Raw genomic sequence first — 24,875 nt, forward strand, 5'->3', positions numbered from 1 at the left:
GTCCTGGCACCCCAATGGTGGAACCAGCTTCCCCCTGAAGCTAGGACAGCAGAGTCCCTGCCCATATTCCAAAAAACATCTGAAACCCTACCTCTTCAAACAGTATCTTAAATAATCCTCCTCAAATGTTTTCAATAATATTAATAATAACACTTAACCAGCACTTGCACTTGTATCCAGGCACTCCGCTTTGCGTTGTGCATAATTCTTTTTTAATTTATTTAATTTAACCTTTATTTAACCAGGTAGGTCAGTTGAGAACATGTAGTGCGATAAAAACAACAACAACACGGAGTTACATATGGGATAAAAAGAACATACAGTCAATAACACAATAGAAAAATAGAAGATCTATATACAGTGTGTGCAAATGTAGTAAGTTATGGAGGTAAGGCAATAAATAGGCCATAGTGCAAAATAATTACAATTTAGTATTAACACTTGAGTGATAGATGTGCAGAAGATGATGTGCAAATAGAGATACTGGGGTGCAAATGAGCAAAATAAATAACAAATAACAATAAGAACAGTCCTTAGCCGTGGTATATTGGCCATATACCACACCTCCTCGTGCGGTATTGCTTAAATATAGCACACCCCCCTCGGGCCTTATTGCTTAATTAATATGTATGCTATGTGTAGTTTCAAAATGGTGCATATTTGAAACAGTATGATAAACTTTCATTGAGTCTCCAATATGGGATATATAGTTAACCCAGTTTAATCTCATATATCATATTTCATATTTTTATAGTTTCACTTGTATTGACAATCTATTTGAATTACCTCTTCAATTAAAATCATGAGCATTCAAATCTTATATATTATCATAGTTGAAAAAAGGTTATGATCATTACAAAAATCCAATCATGGCTTTATTAATCAGAATATGATTTTAATCAGTTCTGTGCCTTTATAGAGTGCGTAGACGTTTCTTTGCTGCAAGACTGTATTTCTGACCTATTTCATGACATCCAAATCTTGATCGAATAGAAGTTTCGTAATGCTTAAGTTGTTACGAGTGTACTGATAAGTAGGACACGTGACACCCGGGCAACTTTGAGAAAAAAACACTTTATATCTGAGTTGTCGCCTTGCCGCTTTGTGGACAACGACTTCCATTGTGCGGAGAGACATGTATCTTGTCAGTATATCCATAAACGTTGGTCTAACTGAACTACCGCTTGGGAGGCATGGTTTCCGCGTATGGTGCGTGTTGTTACCGGACCAAAACCAAAAAAGTGTGAATAAAGTCAATATAATTTGCCTCACTTTTTGAATGAAATTACTGGTATAAACATATCAAATCATCATCACACAATTCACTGGCGACACTAAATCTGTTTACAAGAGGTTCAGAGGTCGGAGCTTCTCTCCTGTCAAGCATATTCCGCGTGATACTAATCTAATTGTCTACAGTAGCCTAGACAAGATGTAGGCAAGATGTAAATTGAACGATTTAGCAGCTTGCTTAGTTCAAATTAACAGACTAATTTATTCAACATGAATAGCGAGGCGATTTCGCAATAAGAAGTGCTTGTTTCCCCAATAGTCTGCTGGAATAGGCTACTGAGGATTTGGTCATAATTTCAATCACTTAATTAAATATTAATAATATGTATATGAACTGAATATGCTTGTCAACAACAGCCAGTGTTTATTTTTTAGAATGTGTTTTACCTGTAGCCTAATCTGACTACTGTTACCGTCAATCTAATACGTTCATAATAACACAAGACTACAACAACAAACTGAAGTTATAGGCTATTTATTACATTGGTTTGCCAGCTTCAGGTAGGCTACACAAATGGCACAAATTGATTTGCAATGACTCCAGTGACATCGTAATTTCAACATATTTATTGTATCAAATGGTAGCCTACAATGGGCATATACATGAATAGGCTACTTGATGGCAAACAGAGGCAAATGTATAATTCTCCACATTTAGCCCAATGTCAGTTTCATTGAGGACTTTTCCCCATAAAAAGAACCCCTCGAGGGAGTTCCATAACTTACATTTCAAATGTCCACAAGGGCAGCCCCCGAGACCCAAGAACTGAGCATGCATAAGCACTTGGCCTGATACCGTTTTCTTTAAGCAGTCAACATTAGAATTCAGTTTAAACCACCTCCTAGCGGATTTATGTAACGCGCTCCAGTGCTTTGTCTCCATTATTTCTTGATGTTCTAGATTATTAATATGTTTTATGGAAAAATGTTTGGAAATAGGTGTCTCCATAATGACAATCTAAATAGCCTACCTTAACAGTGTTGCCAACTCCTCAGTAAAGAAAGTAGCTATTGGCTTCCTATAAATCGCTAGAAGTAATTTGCATAATTGTCCATGTGCATGTAATTGTGATGTACGCTGTAGGAGAGACATCGTGGGAGTGACAAAAAGTGAGTAAAAAACACACTACATTTACATCAGCCAGCGGCGGCTTCCTGCATGCGCGATTCATTTGCAGTCTGGACGCAGAGGGGTGAACATCTCCTGCTCGGACTGCAGCTGGGAGGGACTGCTGCGCGAGGACTGGGCCGCCTTTGAGTGCTTTGGGACGGGGCTGGGGCCCACGTCAGCACCGGCTGCTCGTTGAGAAGAGTAAGAACGATACGTGCTTTCAATTTAGAGTCTCCACAAGTCTCCAATAACACCAGAAAAAGTCGCTAGATTTGTCGCTAGTCGCTTTTTTGAAAATGTGTCGCTAGAGGGGACTGAAAACTCGCTAAATATAGCGACAAAGTCGCTAAATTGGCAACACTGCCTACAACTGGTAAAAAGTTGTGACAACGTTCGAGCGTGCTGCTCTCTCTCTCCTCTCGCTCACGTGGCTCGGCCAATAACTGTAGCGCTCTCTCAACACACACACACCCTCCCCACCACTCACTGCCTCACAGTCAGGAGCAGGTCACAGTGAAATATATATATATATTTTTAAGAGAAATACCTTGAGAGCCGCGGTACAACTTAGAAATAGCCCAAAAACCCGCGACCAATAAATGTTCACCCGCGACGTCGTTTTCAAAGTAGCCCATAAAGCGCAACATTGATTGCATGCGCGAACACAAATTCTACAGCGCAGATGGCTTCACCCATAATTTTCGTTTGCAATATAAATTGACCGCTCACCCAATCCACTCAGAAGACGTCAACTATCATCCCCCGCCCCTTAGCAACAGAAGCAAGATGGCGGCGCCCAGTAACGCTGATCATTCTCCCGAGATATCGACGCCGTTAAAGATACCGAAAACAGAAGTGCCATCACCAGAATCGGAAGATTTGAGCGACAGCAACCAATATCATTCCAATCCCTCCACACCTAATCGTTTCTCGCCTCTCAACGTAGGTTTGTCGATTTCTGGGAGCGCAGGCCGAAGTGTATCGGCCTGTGCCTCAAATAGCTTCACAGCTTGCCGAGGGATGTCGTGGACCCCATCCGAAACAAACGCCCTTATTGCGGTGTGGGGCAATGAAAGACTGACGGAGGCACGAATGCAGCAGCTGGAGGTTGCAGGCACCGTTTTCTCTGGAAAGGCTCCTGGTCCCGCAATGTACGAGCGGGTCTCACGAGCCCTAGCAGAGCTCGGCTACGAAAGGACCCCATCCCAATGCAGGGAGAGGATGAAGGTAATGGGGGACAGAGTAAGCATGTTCATCTATCACATAGCTAGGTAGTCAACGTTAGCCATCTGTCAGACGCTTGCTAGGCAACTTCGTGCTATGTTCATTCATTTTATGTTAACCAGGATGTTGTCATTACTACCTTCCTAGCTATGCCCCTTTACTAAGTAACGTTACCTATCTAGCTAGCTATACTGAACAAAAATATAAACGCACCATGTAAAGTGTTGGTCCCACGTTTCATAAGCTGAAATAAAAGATCCCAGACATATGCAGAAAAAGCTTATTTCGCTCAAATGTTGTGCACATTTGTTTACTTCCCTGTTAGTGAGTATTTCTCATTTGCCAAGATAATCCATCCACCTGACAGGTGTGGCATATCAAAGAAGTTGATTAAACAGCATGATCATTACATAGGTGCACCTTGTGCTGCGGACAATAAAAGGCCACTCTAAAATGTATAGTTTTGTCACACAACACAATGCCACAGATGTATCAAGTTTTGAGGGAGCATGCAATTATCCTGCTGTCTGCAGGAATGTCCACCAGAGCTCTTGCCAGAGAAGTTAATGTTCATTTCTCTACCATAAGCCACCTCAACGTCGTTTTAGAGAATTTGGCAGTACTGTACGTCCAACCGGGCCTCACAACCGCAGACCATGTGTAACCACGCCAGCCCAGGACCTCCACATCCGGCTTCTTCACCTGCGGGATGGTCTGAGACAAGCTACCCGGACAGCTGATGAAACTGGGTTTGCGTATCTGAAAAACGTCTTCACAAACTGTCAGAAACCGTCTCAGGGAAGCTCATCTGTGTGCTCATCGTCCTTACCAGGGTCTTGACCTGAATGCAGTTCGGGGCCGTAACCGACTTCAGTGGGCAAATGCTCACTTGGAGAAGTATGCTCCTCATGGATGAATCCCTGTTTCAACTGTACCGGGCAGATGGCAGCGTGTATGGCATCGTGTGGGTGAGTGGTTTGCTGATGTCAACGTTGTGAACCCCATGGTGGTGGTGGGGTTATGGTACGGGCGGGCATAAGCTACGGACCACTAACACAATTGTATTTTATCGATGGCAATTTGAATACACAGAGATACCGTGACGAGATCCTGAGACCCATTGTGGTGCCATTCATCCGCCGCCATCACCTCATGTTTCAGCATGATAATGCATGATAATGCACAACCCCATGTCGCAAGGATCTGTACACAATTCCTGGAAGCTGAAAATGTCCGAGTTCTTCCCAGGCCTGCATACTCACCAGACGAGTCACCCATTGAGCATGTTTTGGATGCTCTGGATCGACTTGTACGACAGTGTTCCAGTTCCCACCAGTATCCAGAAACTTCGCACAGCCATTGAAGAGGAGTCAGACAACATTCCACAGGCCACAATAAACAGCCTGATCAACTCTATGCGAAGGAGATGTGTTGCACTGCATGAGGCAAATGGTGGTCACACTAGATACTGACTGGTTTTCTGATCCACGCCCCTACCTTTTTTTTTTGTATCTGTGACCAACGGATGCATATCTGTATTCCCAGTCGTGAAATCCATAGATTATGGCCTAATGATTTTATTTCGATTGACTGGTTTCCTTATATGAACAGTAACTCAGTAAAATCTAGGAAATTGTTGCATGTTGAGCTTTATATGTTTGTTCATTGTAGTAATGTAGCAAGATAATGTAACCAGTTGCCCTTCCCTGAGCTAGATAGATAGCTATCCGGTAAGCTGACTGGAAGTTTGCAGAAGATTGTTGAATTTTGCATCTAGTGCAATTGTAGAGAATTAAATATTCTCAGTTGCATTTCAAAGCAAAGGATTTCAGTAAATGTATGTAGCCATTCATTCATTTCGGTTATGGGTGACTATTCTCTCTCAAATTGGGTGTTTTTGTGGCATTGGATATGCCTATAGCTAGCCTAATAGCTAACACTAACTTCAAGCTCTTCCTCTGACGTTCACACATCCATTATGACCCGCAGACGCTGCGACGGTGCTACAGCCGAGTGAAGGAGCACGGTGTCGGCAAGAGGAAGAGCAGCTACTCCATCGAGCAGCTGGAAAAGGTGTTTGGTCAGGGGGGCTGGGACTCCCAGACGTGTGCCCCCGTCCTCATTAACAGCAGTGGCCTGTACCAGGAGATGGAGTCTGACGGCAGCACGATGGAGGACTTCTCCCAGGAAGACTGGTGCAACCAGGTGCTGGCCTCCGCCTTCCAGGAGGGAGAGATGGAAACTGGTGAGTGGTGGTGATTTTATTGTGGTGTTGACAAATGTGGGCAATAGTGAAGTGGTCAGCAGACTTATTTTTGTTAAAGGGGTAGGTAGACTATCCAGGGTGCTGGTAGTTCTTATTAGGGGTAGTTACGGGACTGTGAAACGTTTGGAAGCCCTGTCGTTAGTATGCAGGCTATTCCTTCACTCTATGTCAAAATGAATACTGTAGGAGTTAGCTAATGTGTTCATATGCCTGTCAGGTATCATTTAATGTGTTATGTTGATGGAAAATACTGTTAATTTCTTCAGAGGTAACACAGCCACCAAAGAATGCCAGAGTCCTGCAGCTTCGACCTGAGCCTTTGGAGCAAGTCCAGTATGTATTTTTTCCATAGAATGAATGATCCCTGATAACACTACGTGTAATATTAGGATATAAGGCCAAAATAAATGCTTATTTTTTTACTGCCAAGATGTGATATATTTGAAAATGAAATCACTGACAGAGGCTTAGTTACTGCATCATTCAATGTCCAATCTTCATCAAAATTAAGCAGCTGTTCTCATTACCAATCCTCCATTGGTTCCAACCTCATCTTGACCGTTCATGTATTTCTGTCCCTGTCAGGAAACAGGAAGTAATGCAGAACGTGGTGCGCATCCTGGAGTCGGTGCATGTGAAGTGGGAGCACTTCCAGACGTGGACCGACTTCTCCCGGCTGCACCTTTCCAACAAGCTGGCCATTTTCGGCGTGGGCTACAACACGCGCTGGCGCGAGGACATCCGCTACCACTATGCAGAGATCAGCTCCCAGGTGCCCCTTGGCAAGCGGCTGCGCGAGTACTTCAACCCGGAGAAGGCAGAGGGCCGTGTCATCATGACCAAAGTGCAGAAGATGAACTGGAAGAACGTGTATTATAAGTTCCTGGACATCACCATTAGCGAGGCACGCTGTCTGGAACTGCACATGGAGGTGGACTGGATCCCCATAGCCCAGTCCAGGGTGACTGGCTGTAGCAACGGGACCTCCAAGTACCTCCTACCGGGGGGCATCCCCAAGACTTACGGCCTGTACGCCATAGGCTACGAGGAGGTGGCGGCGGAGTCGCACTACACAGGGGAGGATGAGGCCCCAGCCTCTCCACTGCAACACCAAGACACTGACCAGAGCTTGCCTCTCTCTGGGTCGTCAGGCTCCGGCGGGTCCGGGTCCGAGAGTGTGGTGAGGCCGGGGGGACGAGCAGGGGAGGGGGAGAGGACAGGGGCCAAAGTGACCTACTGCTACCTGGGCATCGCGGAGGAGAGGACCCTACAGCAGTGTCTGTTCCAGCACTTTCAGAGCTCAGGCAAGCACTACAGCCGCAGGGAGCTCTCGGCCGTCACACACTTCCTCCGGGGGAATTGCAGCGGCACCGGGCAGCAGACCAGGGAAGAGGGCCTCTCCTTGGGCCCTGAACGTTCGGCCATCTACATTAAATTTATCGAGGTGGAGCTAGATTTCCTCTCTGCTGGCTCACTGGTGGAATGTCTAGAAATTGCAGTTGGTTACTCCTTAAAGTACAATAACAAAGAGACGTTGTAACACTTGTTGTTTTGACTCCCATTGACTGAAGGATTGAAAGGGGGCCAGAGGGACATGCAATATCTCTTTCCCCCAATTTAACTGCAGACCTGAGTTCAAATGCTATTTGAAATATTTTCAAATACTTCAGCTGTGCTTGATTGAGCTTGGCTGGGTCAATGGAACCAAAAGAATAGTCACAACCACCCATCTGACACTCTAGGCAGGTGATAGCAAACACAAAACATATTTGAAAGATTTCAAATAGTGTTTGAACCCGGTCTGTGTACATGCTGTCTTATCAGGGGATGTGAGAGGGAATGGCTAGTGCTGGATGTATTTCCCTACCTCGAGGATATAGCAGTGGATATACAGTATATTTGTCGCAAGCAGATGGTGTGCGCTTGTTTAAAACTGCCTTTACATTTATTTGAATTTGGATGTCTATCGTCAGGTCTAAGGTGCCAGAAAAAGATCCAGGGATAAAGATCATGTAAGGAACTTGAACCAGTTGAAAAGAGGACCTGGAGGGGCAATATGAATAAATATTGAATCTATCTCTATATAGAAATATATATTTAAGAATATATATTGATGTTGTTAAGCATTCCAGCATTTATTAACATTATGACATTCAAATAAGTATGTTAATGTTTTGATATATATTATTGGTTAACCAGTGTCTTTGTGTATTTTTGTTTCCAGGTCACAGTCTTGTGTTTACATGTTTTGAAAACAATAAACGGGGCACTGACCGTCATTTGCCACTCACTGGATAGTTTTAGGTTCCAGTGTGCTCATTTGTAGGTGTTTATTCAAATTAGCTAGCTCCCTGTCTCTGCATACTGCTATCAAGTGATGACCTGTAGGTCCTATCCTTATCAACCTTCCTTGCAGGAGAGCCAATGCTTCATGCACCACTTCTGTCACCAGATGGCAGCAGATAGCCATAACTGAGAAGTTACCGGCATAGCGTTTCTTTTAGCACAAGTCAATGGTGAAAATACAGGTAAATGCCAAAATAATTGAAACACCTGAGTAAATGAGGGACACAAAGTATATTTTAAGCAGGTGCTTCCATACAGGTGTGGTTTCTGAGTTAAGTAAGCAATTAACATCCCATCATGCTTAGGGTCATGTATAAAAATGCTGGGCAGGCCATTATTTTGGCTACCATGGCCATGCTTGCATAGAATGACAATGCCCCCATCCACAGGGCATGAGTGGTCACAGTTTTATGAGCATGAAAACGATGTAAACCATATGCCATGGCCGTCTCAGTCAACAGATCTCAACCCAATTGAACACTTATGGGAGATTCTGGGGTGATGCCTTAGACAGCACTTTCCACCACCATCAACAAAACACCAATTTATGGAATTTCTCATGGAAGAATGGCGTTGCAACCCTCCAACAGACTGTTTACACAGGCAGCCCAATTCTGATCTTTTTCCACTAGTTGGTATTTTGATCAATCACATCAGATCTATTCACATCAGCTCTTTTTCAGCACTGATCTGATTGGTCAAAAGACCAATTCGTGAAAAAAATCAAAATTGTCTGACTGTGTAAATGCAGCCATAGAGTTCCAGATACTTGTAGAATCTATGCCAAGGTGCATTTAAGCTGTTCTGGCTCGTTGTGGCCAACACCCTATTAAGACACTTTATGTTGGTGTTATCTTTATTTTAGCAGTTCCCTGTACTTTCAGAATCTGAAAAATAACATGACATTTTATTGCAGATATTTGTTTATTTTGAAGACATAACTTTCCCAGAGGGGTATACTACAAAGCAAGATCAATGACATGTAACTTGAATAAATATTCTGAAATAACTATATTTTTTTGAAAGATGAGCTTGAAATGTGCATGGTCTAATTGACTCAATAACCAAAAACACATATCTAAGTTTAGCTTTAGTCAATAGTTATTTATGGTTTTATCAAAGTTAGCCGGCTAACTCATTGATCCTGCTTTTTAGTATACCCACCCCTCTGGTAGATAATGTCAATCCCTCATTCTGTAATGACAAAAGGCTTCTGAAATGTTTGTTTTCACTGCATGCCTACCACTAATGCATATGACTATTGGCTACGTTATGTGTCTGATTATTACCATGATCTCTAGAGAAATTGTGTGAATACTAGGCTGTCAAGTGTGTGTCTGTGTTTATGTATGCAAGCATGTAAAGCTTCAACTGTTCATCTTACTGCCTATCAGTGATTATGCACTTCTTACAGGATATACAATACGTTGTGCACAGGACAAGAGGGGAAATATGACAGGTAGGCCACTATATTGATACTATCAACCTTATTTTAGCATTGTTGTCCAAGATTTTAGGTGCATATTCATTAATACTTTTGTATGTTTCTTCAGGAAAATGTGGTGAATTCAACAAAGGGCCTTCCTAAATGGCAGACATTGGAGGATGCATGTGCTTTGAATCAAAGCTGCTGCTGGTCAATGATTAACTCACCATGTGTCCAACTTCATCAGCTTTGAGGTTGAGTCAAGGTAGGTCAAGGATCATTGTTTGTGTCAGTTGGAATACTACCACAATAAAACTACCCATAAGTACTGGTTCACATTGGGGTTTGATGGAACTAGGCAATGGATAAAATTCCCTGTCAGTGTGTTCATTAAATCTTTGAAACACTCAGACCATTGCTATTGCATGATATAGGCTACCTAGTGAACATATGTGTTTACCTCTTCTTTACCTTTAGCGAAGATGCTTAGTTTTCTGTTGCCTCTTCGGGCTGGTAGCGGATGTTTCGACCTCCTTTGTATTTAACTTCAATGCACCTTGGCTTCTTGACAGGCTGCTGGCCCTGCCTTTGGCAGGAAGCCATGTCTGTATGCGTTTTGAGGTTAAGGGGAGCAGACATTTGCTCAGGGGTAGCCTAACAATGCCACACTGTCCCATAGTCGTCCATTTCAGGCCACAACATTTGAATGTCCCAATTCTGAACAATGATATCTAGAACAATTATATATTTTTTAGGAACTCTGTCAGGGTCTCAACTTATTGTGAGAGTTAAAATAGTAGAATACACAAGGTGCAATTTCAGAATGTGGTTGTGTATCAGCAGTTTGTCTCTTGTTATGTCAGTCACACCCTTAGCGGCTTTGGGAGAAAGTGGATGTTTCTAGTTTTCAGGGATACAGTATTTACAACCTAACTTCTGTTTCCCCTAGAAAAACAGAAGTAGGGACCACTGGAGGTTGGTGGCACCTTTATTGGGAGGACGGGCTCGTGGTAATGTAACATAGAACATGGTTTGATGCCATTCCATTGGATTTTTCTTTTGTCTGACTTTCTTTATTGTCACATAATGATTGCTGAATAATTTTGAATGTATGCAGGGCACTTGATGTCATTACATAACTATAAAGCTGCACTCTACATTTCATTCTAAATGCCTAGGCCTACTGCTTGCAAAATAAAAAATGTAAACTATAAAAACAAATGTTTCTTTGCAGGACAAGGATTGTCCTGACTTTCAAGAATGCCTGATTTGCTTCGCCTTGCTTTTCTGGTTGGCTGGCAAGTTTCACCATACAATTATTTCAACATATGGACTGTGGCAATATGTTGGCATATGAGAATTATTACAATATAGAAAATATTTGTCAATTATTGCATTCTATCTACAGTGAGGGGAAAAAAGTATTTGATCCCCTGCTGATTTTGTATGTTTGCCCACTGACAAAGCCATGATCAGTCTATAATTTTAATGGTAGGTTTATTTGAACAGTGAGAGACAGAATAACAACAACAAAATCCAGAAAAACGCATGTCAAAAATGTTATTAATTGATTTGCATTTTAATGAGGGAAATAAGTATTTGACCCCTCTACAAAACATGACTTAGTACTTGGTGGCAAAACCCTTGTTGGCAATCACAGAGGTCAGACGTTTCTTGTAGTCGGCCACCAGGTTTGCACACATCTCAGTAGGGATTTTGTCCCACTCCTCTTTGCAGATCTTCTCCAAGTCATTAAGGTTTCGAGGCTGACGTTTGGCAACTCGAACCTTCAGCTCCCTCCACAGATATTCTATGGGATTAAGGTCTGGAGACTGTGCCTCTTCTTGAGCCACTCCTTTGTTGCCTTGGCCGTGTGTTTTGGATCATTGTCATGCTGGAATACCCATCCACGACCCATTTTCAATGCCCTGGCTGAGGGAAGGAGGTTCTCACCCAAGATTTGACGGTACATGGCCCCGTCCATCGTCCCTTTGATGCAGTGAAGTTGTTCTGTCCCCTTAGCAGAAAAACACCCCCAAAGCATAATGTTTCCACCTCCATGTTTGACAGTGGGGATGGTGTTCTTGGGGTCATAGGCAGCATTCCTCCTCCTCCAAACACGGCGAGTTGAGTTGATTCCAAAGAGCTCGATTTTGGTCTCATCTGACCACCACTTTCACCCAGTTCTCCTCTGAATCATTCAGATGTTCATTGGCAAACTTCAGACGGGCCTGTATATGTGCTTTCTTGAGCAGGGGGACCTTGCGGGCGCTGCAGGATTTCAGTCCTTCACGGCGTAGTGTGTTACCAATTGCTTTCTTGGTGACTATGGTCCCAGCTGCCTTGAGATCATTGACAAGATCCTCCCGTGTAGTTCTGGGCTGATTCCTCACCGTTCTCATGATCATTGCAACTCCACAAGGGGAGATCTTGCAAGGAGCCCCAGGCTGAGGGAGATTGACAGTTCTTTTGTGTTTCTTCCATTTGCGAATAATCGCACCAACTGTTGTCACCTTCTCTCCAAGCTGCTTGGCGATGGTCTTGTAGCCCATTCCAGCCTTGTGTAGGTCTACAATCTTGTCCCTGACATCCTTGGAGAGCTCTTTGGTCTTGGCCATGGTGGAGAGTTTGGAATCTGATTGATTGATTGCTTCTGTGGACAGGTGTCTTTTATACAGGTAACAAACTGAGATTAGGAGCACTCCCTTTAAGAGTGTGCTCCTAATCTCAGCTCATTACCTGTATAAAAGACACCTGGGAGCCAGAAATCTTTCTGATTGAGAGGGGGTCAAATACTTATTTCCCTCATTAAAATGCAAATCAATTTATAACATTTTTGGCATGCGTTTTTCTGAATTTTTTTGTTGTTATTCTGTCTCTCACTGTTCAAATAAACCTACCATTAAAATTATAGACTGATCATTTCTTTGTCAGTGGGCAAACGTACAAAATCAGCAGGGGACAAATACTTTTTTCCCTCACTGTATGCTGGCTTTCACGGGCTACCTGAGACATGAAACAGATAGGTGGGAGGGCATACAGGCTGTTGCAAATGTATTCATGCGCAATTTGCCCTTATGTGTAATGGAAGCACTTCAACCACGTAATTTTTATTAGACGCTAGGTTTTTGCTTATTAAAAAAAAATAATTGACGTCATTACTTCCAGCTGTTTTATCGACACAAGATAGTTAAATGGCATCGCACCGTAACAGGCAATTGTTGCATGTATTTTCTATGCACACTTTCTAAATGTCTACAAAAAAATCGCTGGACAAGTTTTACAGACAGTCACTCAATTAGACATGTCAGCAATTTTTTTGGGGGGGATTGGTAAATTATTCTAGCCAGCTATCTAAACTTACAGTAATCATGGCCAAATAATGACCGGGTACACCTCCATGGGGCCCCCATTGATTTTGTTAGTCACTCTCACTCAGATATCATATTAACATGTCATAAGTAATGTCAAAATGTGTAGAATTGCAGGAAATTAGCTTTAAAAAGGCAAACATTTCTCTCCATCCTATGGTAAAAGGGGTCACATTTCAGGAAATTAGCTGTAAAACTGCACATTTTTCTCTGCCCCATGGCAAAATGGGTAGAATTGCATGAAATATGTTTTAAAATTGAAAACACGTTCTCAATTGCAGAAATTAACTTAAACACTACGTGGGGTCCCCAAATCTCGCTTATGGCCCCCAAAAGGCTAGGACCAGCCCTGCTTTATAGCCTGCATGGGCTTCACATCTACTAACTACAAGATATTCTAGTAAGCCTATATGTAGAGAAATCGGCTTCGAGGCAATTGCATTGTTGCAAATGAGCATCATCAAAAATAGTCTGAACGTGAATATAAAAATGTATCAACATATAGGCCTTTTCTGTCTAGGGGCCTACACATCCAGGTTTTTTTCAGACAGTGCTCATGGTCCTTGACACAACCACCCACCCTCGGAATGTAGCAATTCAGGGGAGGTCCCAATGTAATCCATTGGCAACATTGCCAACTCTTTATACGTATAGATGCGACCCAGTAGCCTTGGATTTATTCACAGAAGTGAGCCTTGTTGGACTCTAATAATTTAGTAATATTGCTGCATTAGCCTCACCAGTATTTCCATGGCAACCGGCCAGCCTCTGAGAAAGCAGAGTGAGTCAGGTATTCACCTCTAAGGGCTGGGCTTGTCTACATTCTCCACTTCCACGCTGCCTACTATGTGCTGGGGATGCCAAAGCTCTCTTGACAAGCCACCAAGGCTTGTTTCTTTGCATTAGCCAGCCGAGAGATCTAAAGGAGCAATAGAACATGAACTGCAGTTTCGAGAGAGGGAAAGAAAAGAGGTAGACTAGATCGTTTTGGAATTGGCTAGATTGCACACTTATGCATTAGACTCAATGTGTATATCAACATATGAGCTAACCATGGCCATTGTCTGAAAAGCTTTATCAGCTGATTTGTTACATTGTAGTCATTTATAAAAAGTCACTATTTTTTTTAAAGGAGTTGACTGTCATCATACTGTATCATAGCCAGCCCCCATTGTGTTCTTTATTTGGATCTCAGCACACACAACAGGTGTGTATGCTGTCTAGATAGTAATGTCCAGTAATAGCTCTCTAGCTAAATAAATAATGCATGTGTCTATGAACTGAATAAGGCCTTTTCCACTAGCCTCCAACAGTAGCCTATTTCTACACTTTATCAGCTAATAACATATATAATGTGTATCCTATTTGTGCAATATACTATAAATAATGTGTAATCAATGTACCAAGGTTCTCTTTGGAAATAGTTAACTTACTGTTTCTTTATTTGGGAATAGAACCACTATACCTGTAGGTGTGCATGATTTCGAGAGGGACCTTGCTAATGTGCACAGGTGTCGGTTGTTGAGGTGTAGATGACAACTTTCTCTGTTTTTGACGCCGACCGAAGCATAAACGGGAAAGTCGACGAAGACATTTTTGTAAGAAAATACTTGCCAAAGTTGGCTGCTGGAATAATTATTTGCGCGCAACGCTAAATGCCAACGCGAGGCTTTATCACTCTCACGTTAACTGCTGCTGAGAACGAGATGATTTAACTCAGGATAATGTCACTTTGCCCACTCGATACCCCTTGTCTTTTCTCTGGCGGTTCAAGGAAGTGCCCGAGGCGAAATTGCACACAGATAACGGAGACACTGTATACATTAAGACTGGAAACAGCGACTGTGGGTCAAACAGAAGGCGCATGCTGAACTATGGAGATGTATCCTTCGAGGAAACTTCGCACCTTGCTGTCGTTCACATTTCTCTTGTTTTTTACAGGTAAGACAATAGTCATTTTGAGTTTGAAATAACGCAATTTCTTATTTCAAAAGTAATGGTTTTATTGTTTAATAGGCTATATGTGGATGCAAGGTGTTTGTAACCAACCAACATTTTCTTCGAGCTGACAACACCGACAACATAAAACAATGTTCTAGGTGCCTCAGAATGACAGTACAAAACTTGACCTAAAAGACGGTGAAATTTTGTTGTGGAGTAGTAGACGATTCATTACCCGTACTTGACATGGGGATTTAAACATGAAACACCTGTTCGTTTTCAATGGGATTTGAAACAAGTGTGTTACACATAATTATGTTGACCAGGGAGGAATAATCCCTTTATTCTAAAATGGACAGACACTGCCTGAACAGTGGGCTAACTCTGTTTAGCAAAGTCTTGTTTCATATCACACTATCAAGCATTCTAACATCAAGTATGTTGTTCATAATGACATTTCTCTTACAATTTAATCATGTTTTATATAAAGTGTTTATTGACAATGTCATGTAGAAATAGTCTAACACTGCCATTTGTTTCTATGTTTTAGATTTTGACAAAGAATTTTCAGACATTGTACATTTTAACTAGTGACATTCTTTTTCCAGTAAGAACCAAAGTATACACTGGATATAGTGGGAACTTCATATCTCTTTCCCACATCATCTGTCCTAGGATCCTCTGCCCTTTTTAAGTGTTTTGTTTCCAAAACAATCACATGCTGATGCTGGCAATCTCATCCTAGCTTATTTCACCTTATCAGGGTGTGGCATTGCCAAATAGTATTTCAAATAATAATGAGTATTCTAAGGAATCATTCCTTGACACAAGTTTAGTGCAATCTATCCTCACACTCTCTTATCTTGAGTACGACGTGCAGAAAATACTGCTCGGTAGCTGAACAATAACCCATCTGACTTATAAATGAGTTATCTGTTTGACTCACCAACAGTCTACAGCAGGTGTGTCCCCTAAGACGGAGGGGCCAAGGCATGGGAGGAAATATTTGAGAATAGCGTCTTGCTAACAGGAAGAAAGCTAATTCTCCCAGCATACGTTCATCCCCATGGCTGTGTTGTTTAATAATTAGTTATGAAATTAAATGAATTGTCTTCTTGAAAACAGGATAACCCGTGGTTGTGTTTTGTTGCCTTTTCAATCAAATATTTGGGTAATGGGGCGGGGGAGTGAATCCCTGGTAATTCGTTTTGTGTGTGTTGAAGTTGGGAAAACTAGTGTCTTAGAACTGAAGTCTGGAGTTAAAGTAGGCTACATTAGACTAATGAGTATTGTAAACACACTGCTGCACAGCAAGTGTGTGGCACCCAATGCCATTAATATGACATCAAGCCAGTAACCAGCATTGTTGTTCTTTTCATCGCAGCTTCTTGCTCAGTTGGACCTTTTAGAATCTAGGTTTGGGCAATTCCACGATAACAGAGTGATGCTGAGATTCACTTTTCACATTTAAAATGTATGCCAAGCAAAAACCATGGATTGCAAAGTTTAACAAACCATACACCTATATGCAGAAGTCTACTTTTAACAGTTGCCACTGAAAATGTTACTAAAATACATTTACTTGAGGAACATTTCAGATGCAAAGTTTGGTAACAGAATTACAAAATGTCCCACTGTTTTTTTTATGTGAGCACGTTTTCCAAAAACTATGTTAAATATTTTCTCAATATTAAGATTCAAAGATGTCTGCAGAAAGAATGCGCTGTGAGCTATGATATGACAAATTGAGCTTGAAAAAATTCTATTTTGTTTATTGAACTGCAGTAAGTGAAGTGGATCAACACCCAGTAACAGAATGACAGTAGCAGAATGACATCATTGGGTCCTTGATCTGTACTATACAGATCTATAAATGCATAATTATGGATATGAATGTCATTCACTTCATGAGGATGTATCCTGAATAGGTACACAAAGGTATAACATGTAATATCCTCCTTTGCATGTTTGGGTATTATTCTACACACTTGTTATTATTCTGATGAGCTCTGCCTCTAAACAAAACCAAATTTGGTTGGCCAGACCGGACCAAATCTGTACCAATCATAAATGTCTATGTTTAACAAGTTTGGACGTCACAGTACAGCATGGTAGAGTACAGTAAAGAAGAGTAGAGTATATTACATTATACTGTACTCTACTCGTGTGCTCTGCTGCACTAAACTATACTCTACTCTACTTTACTGTACTGTGCTCTACTGTACTGTGCTCTACTGCAACTGTGGTTTGTGACTGCTATGATTTCCCATTGTGGCCAATTTAATTGCAGTCATTCTGTTACAGATTTTTGGTAACAGAGTGATGTGTTTTTAATCACTTAATTCATAAACTAAATTGTTATCAGTTAAAACTAACTAATTGGTAGGTCTACCTTTTACTTGTTACTTCTGTGAACTTTCATAATCCTCCCTCATGAGGGAGAGAAATTAGAAAATATCTTAAAGATATGTGGGTTTTTGGTAACAGAATGACAAGACACTAGGCAATATTTCTTAAACTTACAGAAGGCAAATCATTTCTGATAAACTAAATATAAATGTTGATATTAGTTGGCAGGGGCCTTTACTTCAACATTATTGCGTTTTGGTGTATTTCTAATACCGTTTAAAGACTTTTTCTAGTAGATGTTTCTTAAGACCCATTTTCCATCTGTGTGACCAGAAATCCAATCCTTTGCTTATTCCAATTTTTTATAATGGAAAATCGTAAATATATACTACCATTCAAAAGTATGGGGTCACATAGAAATGTCCTTGTTTTCCCTGAAAACATACATGAAATGAGTTTGAATAGGAAATATAGCAAAATGCATAGGAAATGTAGTCATTGACAAGGTTAGAAATAATGATTGTGTCCTTCAAACTTTGCTTTCGTCAAAGAATCCTCCATTTGCAGCAATTACAGCCTTGCAGACCTTTGGCATTCTAGTTGTCAATTTGTTGAGGTAATCTGAAGAGATTTCACCCCATGCTTCCTAAAGCACCTCCCACAATTTGGATTGGCTTGATGGGCACTTCTTACGTACCATACGGTTAAGCTGCTCCCACAACAGCTCAATAGGGATGAGCTCCGGTGACTGTGCTGGCCACTCCATTATAGACAGAATACCAGCTGACTGCTTCTTCCCTAAATAGTTATTGCATAGTTTGGAGCTGTGCTTTGGGTCATTGTCCTGTTGTTGGAGGAAATTGGCTCCAATCAAGTGCCGTCCACAGGGTATGGCATGGTGTTGCAAAATGGAGTGATAGCCTTCCTTCTTCAAGATCCCTTTTACCCTGTACAAATCTCCCACTTTACTGCCACCAAAGCACCCCCAGACCATCACATTGCCTCCACCATGCTTGACAGATGGCATCAAGCACTCCTCCAGCATCTTTTCATTTGGTCTGCGTCTCACAAATGTTCTTCTTTGTGATCCGAACACCTCAAACTTCGATGCGTCTGTCCATAACACTTTTTTCCAATCTTCCACTGTCTGTGTTCTTTTGCCCATCTTAATCTATCCTTTTTATTGGCCAGTCTGAGATATGACCTTTTCTTTGCAACTCTGCCTAGAAGGTCAGCATCCCGGAGTCGCCTCTTCACTGTTAACGTTGAGACTGGTGCTTTGCGGGTACTATTTAATGAAGCTGCCAGTTGAGGACCTGTGAGGCGTCTGTTTCTAAAACTAAACACTAATGTGTTTGTCCTCTTGCTCAGTTGTGCACCGGGGCCTCCCACTCCTCTTTCTAGTCTGGTTAGAGCCAGTTTGCGCTGTTCTGTGAAGGGAGTAGTACACAGCGTTGTACGAGATCTTCAGTTTCTTGGCAATTTCTCGCATGGAATAGCCTTCATTTCTCAGAAGAGAATAGGCTGACGAGTTTCAGAAGAAAGTTCTTTGTTTCTGGCCATTTTGAGCCTGTACTCGAACCCACAATTGCTGATGCTCCAGGTACTCAACAAGTCCCAAGAAGGCCAGTTTTATTGCTTCTTTAATCAGCACAACAGTTTTCAGCTGTGCTAACATAATTGCAAAAGGGTTTTCTAATATTTTAATTTCTGATAATGGGCCTCTGTACGCCTATGTAGATATTCCATAAAAAAAATCAGCCGTTTCCAGCTACAATAGCCATTAACAATGTCTACGCTGTATTTCTGATCAATTTGATGTTATTTTAATGGACAAAAAAACGTATTTTCTTTTGAAAACAAGGACATTTCTAAGTGACCCCAAACTTTTGAATGGTTGTGTGCGTGTGTGTGTGTGTGTGTGTGTGTGTGTGTGTATTTATTATTTAAAAAAACGTATCTATGACTTCGTTTCCCCAAAATATAGACTCTTAGCTTTCATTTGTTATCAAATTTGATATGATCCTATAAACTTCATGTTGGTGCTCATGGGTGCTTTTACATGGAAATGACAGTTTGTTTAATTTTAAACTTTACCATGCCCTTTGTTCTCTCAACACAGCAGCCAACAGTACATGTTGTCATGTCAGGCGCTATAAAACATACAGTAATGATGTTTAATAGGACCATGTATTGCATGGTGTTAGTTACGTTGTCCTGAGATCCCTAAATCAATTAGGATTGTCTAGTCAAGTCTGAGCCTAGTCATTTTGGTTTTGCTCATTTGAATGCCATTAGTCTCAGTTCTATTGGTTGAGTACATAATTATGTGTTGTAATTGTTTAAAATGACCTTGTATTGTTTCCAGTACTTTACTGAATCTCATTACTGAAGAAATGTGTTTTTATATAAAAAGTCTCTGTACTTGATGTGCCTGGACTTGATTTTCCTAATTACAGGAGTGGGTAGGGGTGGTTCAAAGGAAAGCTGTACAAGTGTTGTTACAGTTGAAAGCTTTTTGCTCTTTCAGTCGGATCGCAAGAGGTGGTTCAGGGTTATCTTGATAATTTGGACTGGTAATTAATGGAAAAAATACTTATTGAATAATTAGACCCAATTTTAATATTACCTTATACTTTCTCTAATTTATAACAGTTTTAATGGACAATAAAGGATTTAAATTCAAAAAGCTATACTTGTTAGACCAAGTTAAGATGAGATGGAAGAAACAACACGCTAGATGATGACACCAATACAGTCCTAACATAAACTGACAGTGCAAATGCAAATATTACCCAGCTAAAGATAATGACTATACTCATTAATGTTCTGCCAGCATAGTTTATCACTCCTCTGTTTCTAGACAATTACGTCATATGAGCAATGAAGTTGTATGTGTTCTGTGTGTGAGATCACAGACCATTAGTTAGGGGGAAACAGAGGACAGGCTTTGGGTTGTGTGAAGCTGCTGGTCCCGTATGTCCCTTATCGAACCGGTTGTTCACAACCATGGTGTATGGAGACCACCTTATCTGAGAGCCAATCTCTGTACTTCCATTCCAGACACACCATCCCTGGGAAGATAATATCTTAATTTTTTTTCAAGGTGTGCTCTACAAAGGACTGACTTATTTAGCAAGGTCATCCCATATGGGCTTCATGGATCCTTCTGGGCTCCAGGAGAGGAAAGGCGTGCCTGAGGAAGAGTGTAATGGGTAATCATTCCCACTTCACCTACTCTCTAGAATTCAGTGTCGTTTTTAATAGTGAGGAAGGTTCAGGACTTTATTTTAGCAACATGTCAGTCCACAGCGTGTTGTTTTGGCTCGAGGGCAGCCAAGTGTCCGTCCCTCATCAAAATACGGCATGCCTTAAAGCCTGGGTAGTGATCATTAGGACACGCAACGCAAAACGAAATAAATGTTTCTTATTGGACAAGTCTAGGTAGTCCCTCCCTGTTTCAGTCCATTTTCTTCCCTTTGGTGCCTAATGAACACGACTCTGCCTGGCGTGTCTTCATCGTATGACGCGGTTGTTTGTTTCCTCCCTCTACTGTGTTTGCTGCAGTGCGTTGAGTTCATCCCTCCCGTCCCCCCCAGTCATTTACATTTGACTGGAATGCAATCTATCAAAGTTATAACAACTGTGCATTATCTCAAATTGTTTATTTCTTAAAATAATATGGACTGGAGGCTTGCCTAACAGTGTTTAGAGCCTGGATTACAGGCCCAATTTGAAGTCGCTGGTCCCTTGTGTGGGACTCGAGCAACTGGTATGCTTTTGATTTGTCACAGGGGATTGTGGATTTATCTGGACTATTGTTACAGATGTATTGACAGAAAGAACACCAACCCATGTCACTTGTTCTGACAAGGTGAAATGAGGGTTGTCCAATCTGGAGCCCAAGAGAACCGTGGACAGTTGTAATCCTGTGTATTGCCTCCGGCCATGGATCTCACACTGTGATGCATCCTTGGACCTCTGGGGAGATTAAAATTAGTTAACCCGAGTTGTTGTTGTGTGCTTTGCCTCTCACACAGTTGTGGCCAGGTATGTGAGGGCAGCTAGCATTAGCGCTAAGATAACGTTAGCAAGCATCCTCGCAGTTCCGCCCCTTGTTAAAGCGGCCCTTGGCTGCCTTTAATCGCATATCATTTGCTGATAAAACTGAATAGGAAAAGCAATTTGAAACCAAGCAGAGCTACTGTGTTTAGACCTACCTATAGTGATCTCTGATCCACCGAGGGGAGCGAACGTGGGCAGAGGGGGAGGGGGAAACCTTTTGGAATGAAACGCAGCACAACTAGTGGCTTCTGCCACACAGGACATCCCCCAGGCGAATGACTCAGACAGACATCACTTTCCTGCTGCTCTGCTCCAGGCTGCTCTGCTCTATGACTCCCCTGCTCTATGACTCCCCGCATGCACTGTCCCATGAGGAACAGCAGACTCCAAGCTGGCCAGGGGTCATGAGAAAAGCAGTGGGTGACTTTCCCAAGTCCCAACACGCTGTGTCTGGCCAATGGACTCCCTTAAAGACACATTATCTCGCTCTCGCGCTCTGTGTGTGTTTCTGTTTCTCTCCGTCTTCCTTTCTGGAAATGGCCTGAGCCATTTCTACAGATGGGCAGAGGAGGGCTGTGTATACTAGTCCTCATATTATTTCCCCCACAAGTGAGTGATTCATTACTGCTGCGTGTTATAAGAACCTGTCCTGAGATCATTTTTATTGTGTATTGTTTGCATATGGAGGGCCGAGAGTTATTTTGAGTCTCCTGCTATGTTTATTTCTCTCAATGTATTTGTCCCTCAGTATGGCATTGTATGTCCCTCAGGAGACACCAAACCAATGCCAGAAGATATTTATAGACAGGCTATACTGGTTTTGAAAGGGATGTCCCAAATCATAACATTTTCAAAGAAATGTCTTATAAAATTACATGTCAAGCCTATAAGAATGACATTTCTTGTGAAATTGCGTGTCAAACCCACAGAATAATTTCAAACAATCTAGTCGGTCAGTGACAATCTGCTTACTAATGACTATTTACAAACGTTCAAGCTTATCGGGTGACATGACAGGCTGTCAAGCTGCTTTGATAGCGACTCTCTCCTCTCTCAGCTCACGCACCCCGACAGGCTGCTGATGTCAATCCTCTCCCGTATCTCTCTGCCTTTTGGGAGGCATTACAGTAAGCAATGACGATGTGGCCTAAGAGCTAACAGGTCAACAACTGAGATGACACACACTGACAAATGTTGTTGCTGTCTGTTAGATTCCAGCTACGAGGGGGAGTCTATTGTTGCGTCTGACATTTCTCCTCCCCAAACTATGTAACTATGCTTTGAGCTACTGGAAAAGTGTTTATATACTGTAGTGTGCATCCAATAAATTAGAATATTTGTAATTGATTAACCATTCTGTTATGATAGACCTCTTTTTAACAATTGTGTCCCATTTACTATGATGAAAGCCATTTTAAATTGGTGTCATAATAAGTCAGTCGTATTGTCATGTTGACCTCTGCGTAGGTCTGCCTAAGCTGAATACCCAACACCCCTTACACACACGTTTTTTATGATTGAAAGAAAGATTCCAGTGTTCATCTCAACTCCCTGCTCACCTATTTGTCATTCTGGTTGGAGCAGGTGATATTGCTAGGTGTCTGAGTTGATTCATTGCAATTGGACAAGTGTGCCTTCTTATGCTTGGATTTCCCTTATGGGCAAAACTCCACTGATTCTGTCTCCCCTCTCTGCTATAAAATGACTGTGTAATGTCCTCTGAAATCCACTGTAATCCCATACGGCAAGTCAAGGCCCATGCTCCATCAGCCAATTCCCCCTACTGCAGCATGCTGCCGACATCTTAGAAGGCACCCGCTAGCTACACCAGAGCCTTACAGGCAGGAAGGAATAGCATTGCAATAGTCCTGGTGAATGTCCATACACACACATTCCAGCCTTTGCACCACCTGTTTGTTATATAGATCAGAGGGATTTCCAGAGAACGAAACTACTGAACTCTTACCAAATTGATAATTACACTTCGCCGATTCCACCCAGAGTAATTGTGTATGCAGTAGCAGCAACGCAGCAGCCAGCCTTGTGGATAAAATAATTATCCATTAAGTGAAGCCCTTCAGGGCAGAGTGGATGTTGCATTTTCCTAGTGAGGGGAGGAGCAAGTGATCAAGAGGCACTGGGTAACGCGGGCGCTGTGCTCTGCTCCCATCATACACCCTCAGCCGCTCAACCTCCCACACATCGGTATACCCCCCCCCCACACACACACACACACACAGTCAGTCCTCAGTCCAGCACCTCCATAGCCAGTAGTTTCTCGCAGGTCCATGCCACTCAAGCCTCTACCTGCCCAGCAGAGCTTTACCCCAGGGGAGACGGGTCAACTTGTCAGCCTAGCCTCCCCCCGCTGCCCCCCTCCCTCCTCTCGTTCTTCCTCCTCTCGTTCTCCCGCCTCTCGTTCTTCCTCCTCTCGTTCTCCCTCCTCTCATTCTCCCTCCTCTCTCCAGAGGGCTGGAGCTCAAGTGTCTCATCAGCACATCTCAGGTCAACCAGGAGGTTAGAACTAGGAGGCCTCCATTACACTGAAAGCAAGCCTGGAAAGGAGGGGAAAGCACGTATTGTGTGTGTGTGTGTGTGTGTGTGTACACGCACACGCACACACTGCGCGTGTGTGTCTGGTTTGTATGTCTACTTGTTTTATATATTTATATAGATCTGTAGGTGAGCCTTCACTAGGTGGCCTTAACCTTTTATTTGCTCTTACCTTCCCTCCAATCATCCTCTCTCAGCCTTCCCATGGTGCTGTGTAATTATAGGACTTCATCCAGGGGGGTGTTTTTGGTCACAACAGTGCTCTGGGGCCATATGATGTCATTATTTTGATGATAGCTTGGAGGTGCAGCTTTCCCACTTCAGACTGTAATTGTTGTTTATGAAAGGCATCCCCCAGTGTCAGTGTGCTGTACACATTTATAATGTGCTCCTCATGCAGAAATGTATGAAAGATGATATCTTAGGGCAGCGGTACTCAAGTACTATGGCTAATGTAATTTATCGGTGTAGTAACAAACCCCCACCTCGCATCCCATGCGATCCCAAACTGTTCACACCCCTCTTGTTGGTGGTGAGAAAATGTGCAGTTTTAAAGCAAATTTCCCGCAATTCTACACATTTTGCATGGGGCAGAGATTTCCTTTGCTGTTTTAAAGCTAATTTCCTGTAATTCTATGCATTCTTCCATGTCTTGTGTGTTTTATATTTTTACATTTGTAATTTTTTGGGGGGACCTGCGGTCCATATTGACCCCGTTCTGGGTCCGGATGCGATCCCCCAGTTGAGTATGGAGGTCTTACAGTGTCCAATCAAAAATGCATCTTTCAACCAATACATAAAATAATGTTAATTGTGTAGATAATCCTCAAAGAAAACCATTTTCAAACCTCATGTCTCTATCATAATCCGTTCAAAACGTATTGGAGTTTATACTCTTGTAGGATGGTCAAAATTGGGGCGACTAAATCA

The 24,875-nt window shown here is 42.2% G+C and overlaps 2 protein-coding genes and 1 long non-coding RNA gene across 5 annotated transcripts in view; all 3 read left to right on the forward strand.

Annotated features, from left to right (window-relative positions):
* The first annotated feature begins 2,786 nt into the window (after nt 1-2,786).
* LOC121573942 (myb/SANT-like DNA-binding domain-containing protein 2) lies at nt 2,787-8,189 on the forward strand. 2 transcript variants are annotated; one of them, XM_041886355.2, is made up of 4 exons: nt 2,787-3,646; nt 5,618-5,873; nt 6,161-6,227; nt 6,480-8,189. In XM_041886355.2, exons 1-4 carry the CDS (start codon nt 3,059-3,061, stop codon nt 7,432-7,434), a joined length of 1,866 nt encoding a protein of 621 aa, XP_041742289.2. In that variant the 5' UTR covers nt 2,787-3,058; the 3' UTR covers nt 7,435-8,189. The 2 variants fall into 2 exon arrangements, with proteins under 2 accessions (XP_041742289.2, XP_045078658.1); XM_045222723.1 differs by having other exon boundaries at nt 2,787-3,631.
* Nucleotides 8,190-9,065: 876 nt separating this feature from the next.
* LOC121574418 lies at nt 9,066-10,816 on the forward strand. The gene is made up of 3 exons (XR_006002191.2): nt 9,066-9,699; nt 9,794-9,931; nt 10,616-10,816. It is a non-coding gene; the product is annotated as an uncharacterized LOC121574418 (long non-coding RNA).
* Nucleotides 10,817-14,623: 3,807 nt separating this feature from the next.
* The window catches only part of LOC121573941 (endothelial cell-selective adhesion molecule-like), a 69,694-nt gene continuing 59,442 nt past the window's right edge, over nt 14,624-24,875 (forward strand). Inside the window, exon 1 of one of the 2 annotated variants that reach the window (XM_041886353.1) lies at nt 14,624-14,978. In XM_041886353.1, coding sequence (XP_041742287.1) covers nt 14,912-14,978 — 67 coding nt within the window. In that variant the 5' untranslated portion in view covers nt 14,624-14,911. The remainder of the gene's footprint in view (nt 14,979-24,875) is intronic. The other variant, XM_041886354.2, reaches the window with a different exon arrangement.

The sequence above is a fragment of the Coregonus clupeaformis genome, chromosome 9 (genome assembly GCF_020615455.1).
Source record: "Coregonus clupeaformis isolate EN_2021a chromosome 9, ASM2061545v1, whole genome shotgun sequence".
Lineage (NCBI taxonomy): Eukaryota > Metazoa > Chordata > Actinopteri > Salmoniformes > Salmonidae > Coregonus > Coregonus clupeaformis.

What these genes read in the sequence shown, in the direction of transcription:
- LOC121573942 (XM_041886355.2), top strand. Translation starts at nt 3,059, where the DNA reads ATGCGCGAACACAAATTCTACAGCGCAGATGGCTTCACCCATAATTTT. An exon ending in TGAAGGTAATGGGGGACAGA is followed by an intron (nt 3,647 to 5,617) that starts GTAAGCATGTTC and finishes TATGACCCGCAG; the next exon opens with ACGCTGCGACGGTGCTACAG. An exon ending in GAGCCTTTGGAGCAAGTCCA is followed by an intron (nt 6,228 to 6,479) that starts GTATGTATTTTT and finishes TGTCCCTGTCAG; the next exon opens with GAAACAGGAAGTAATGCAGA.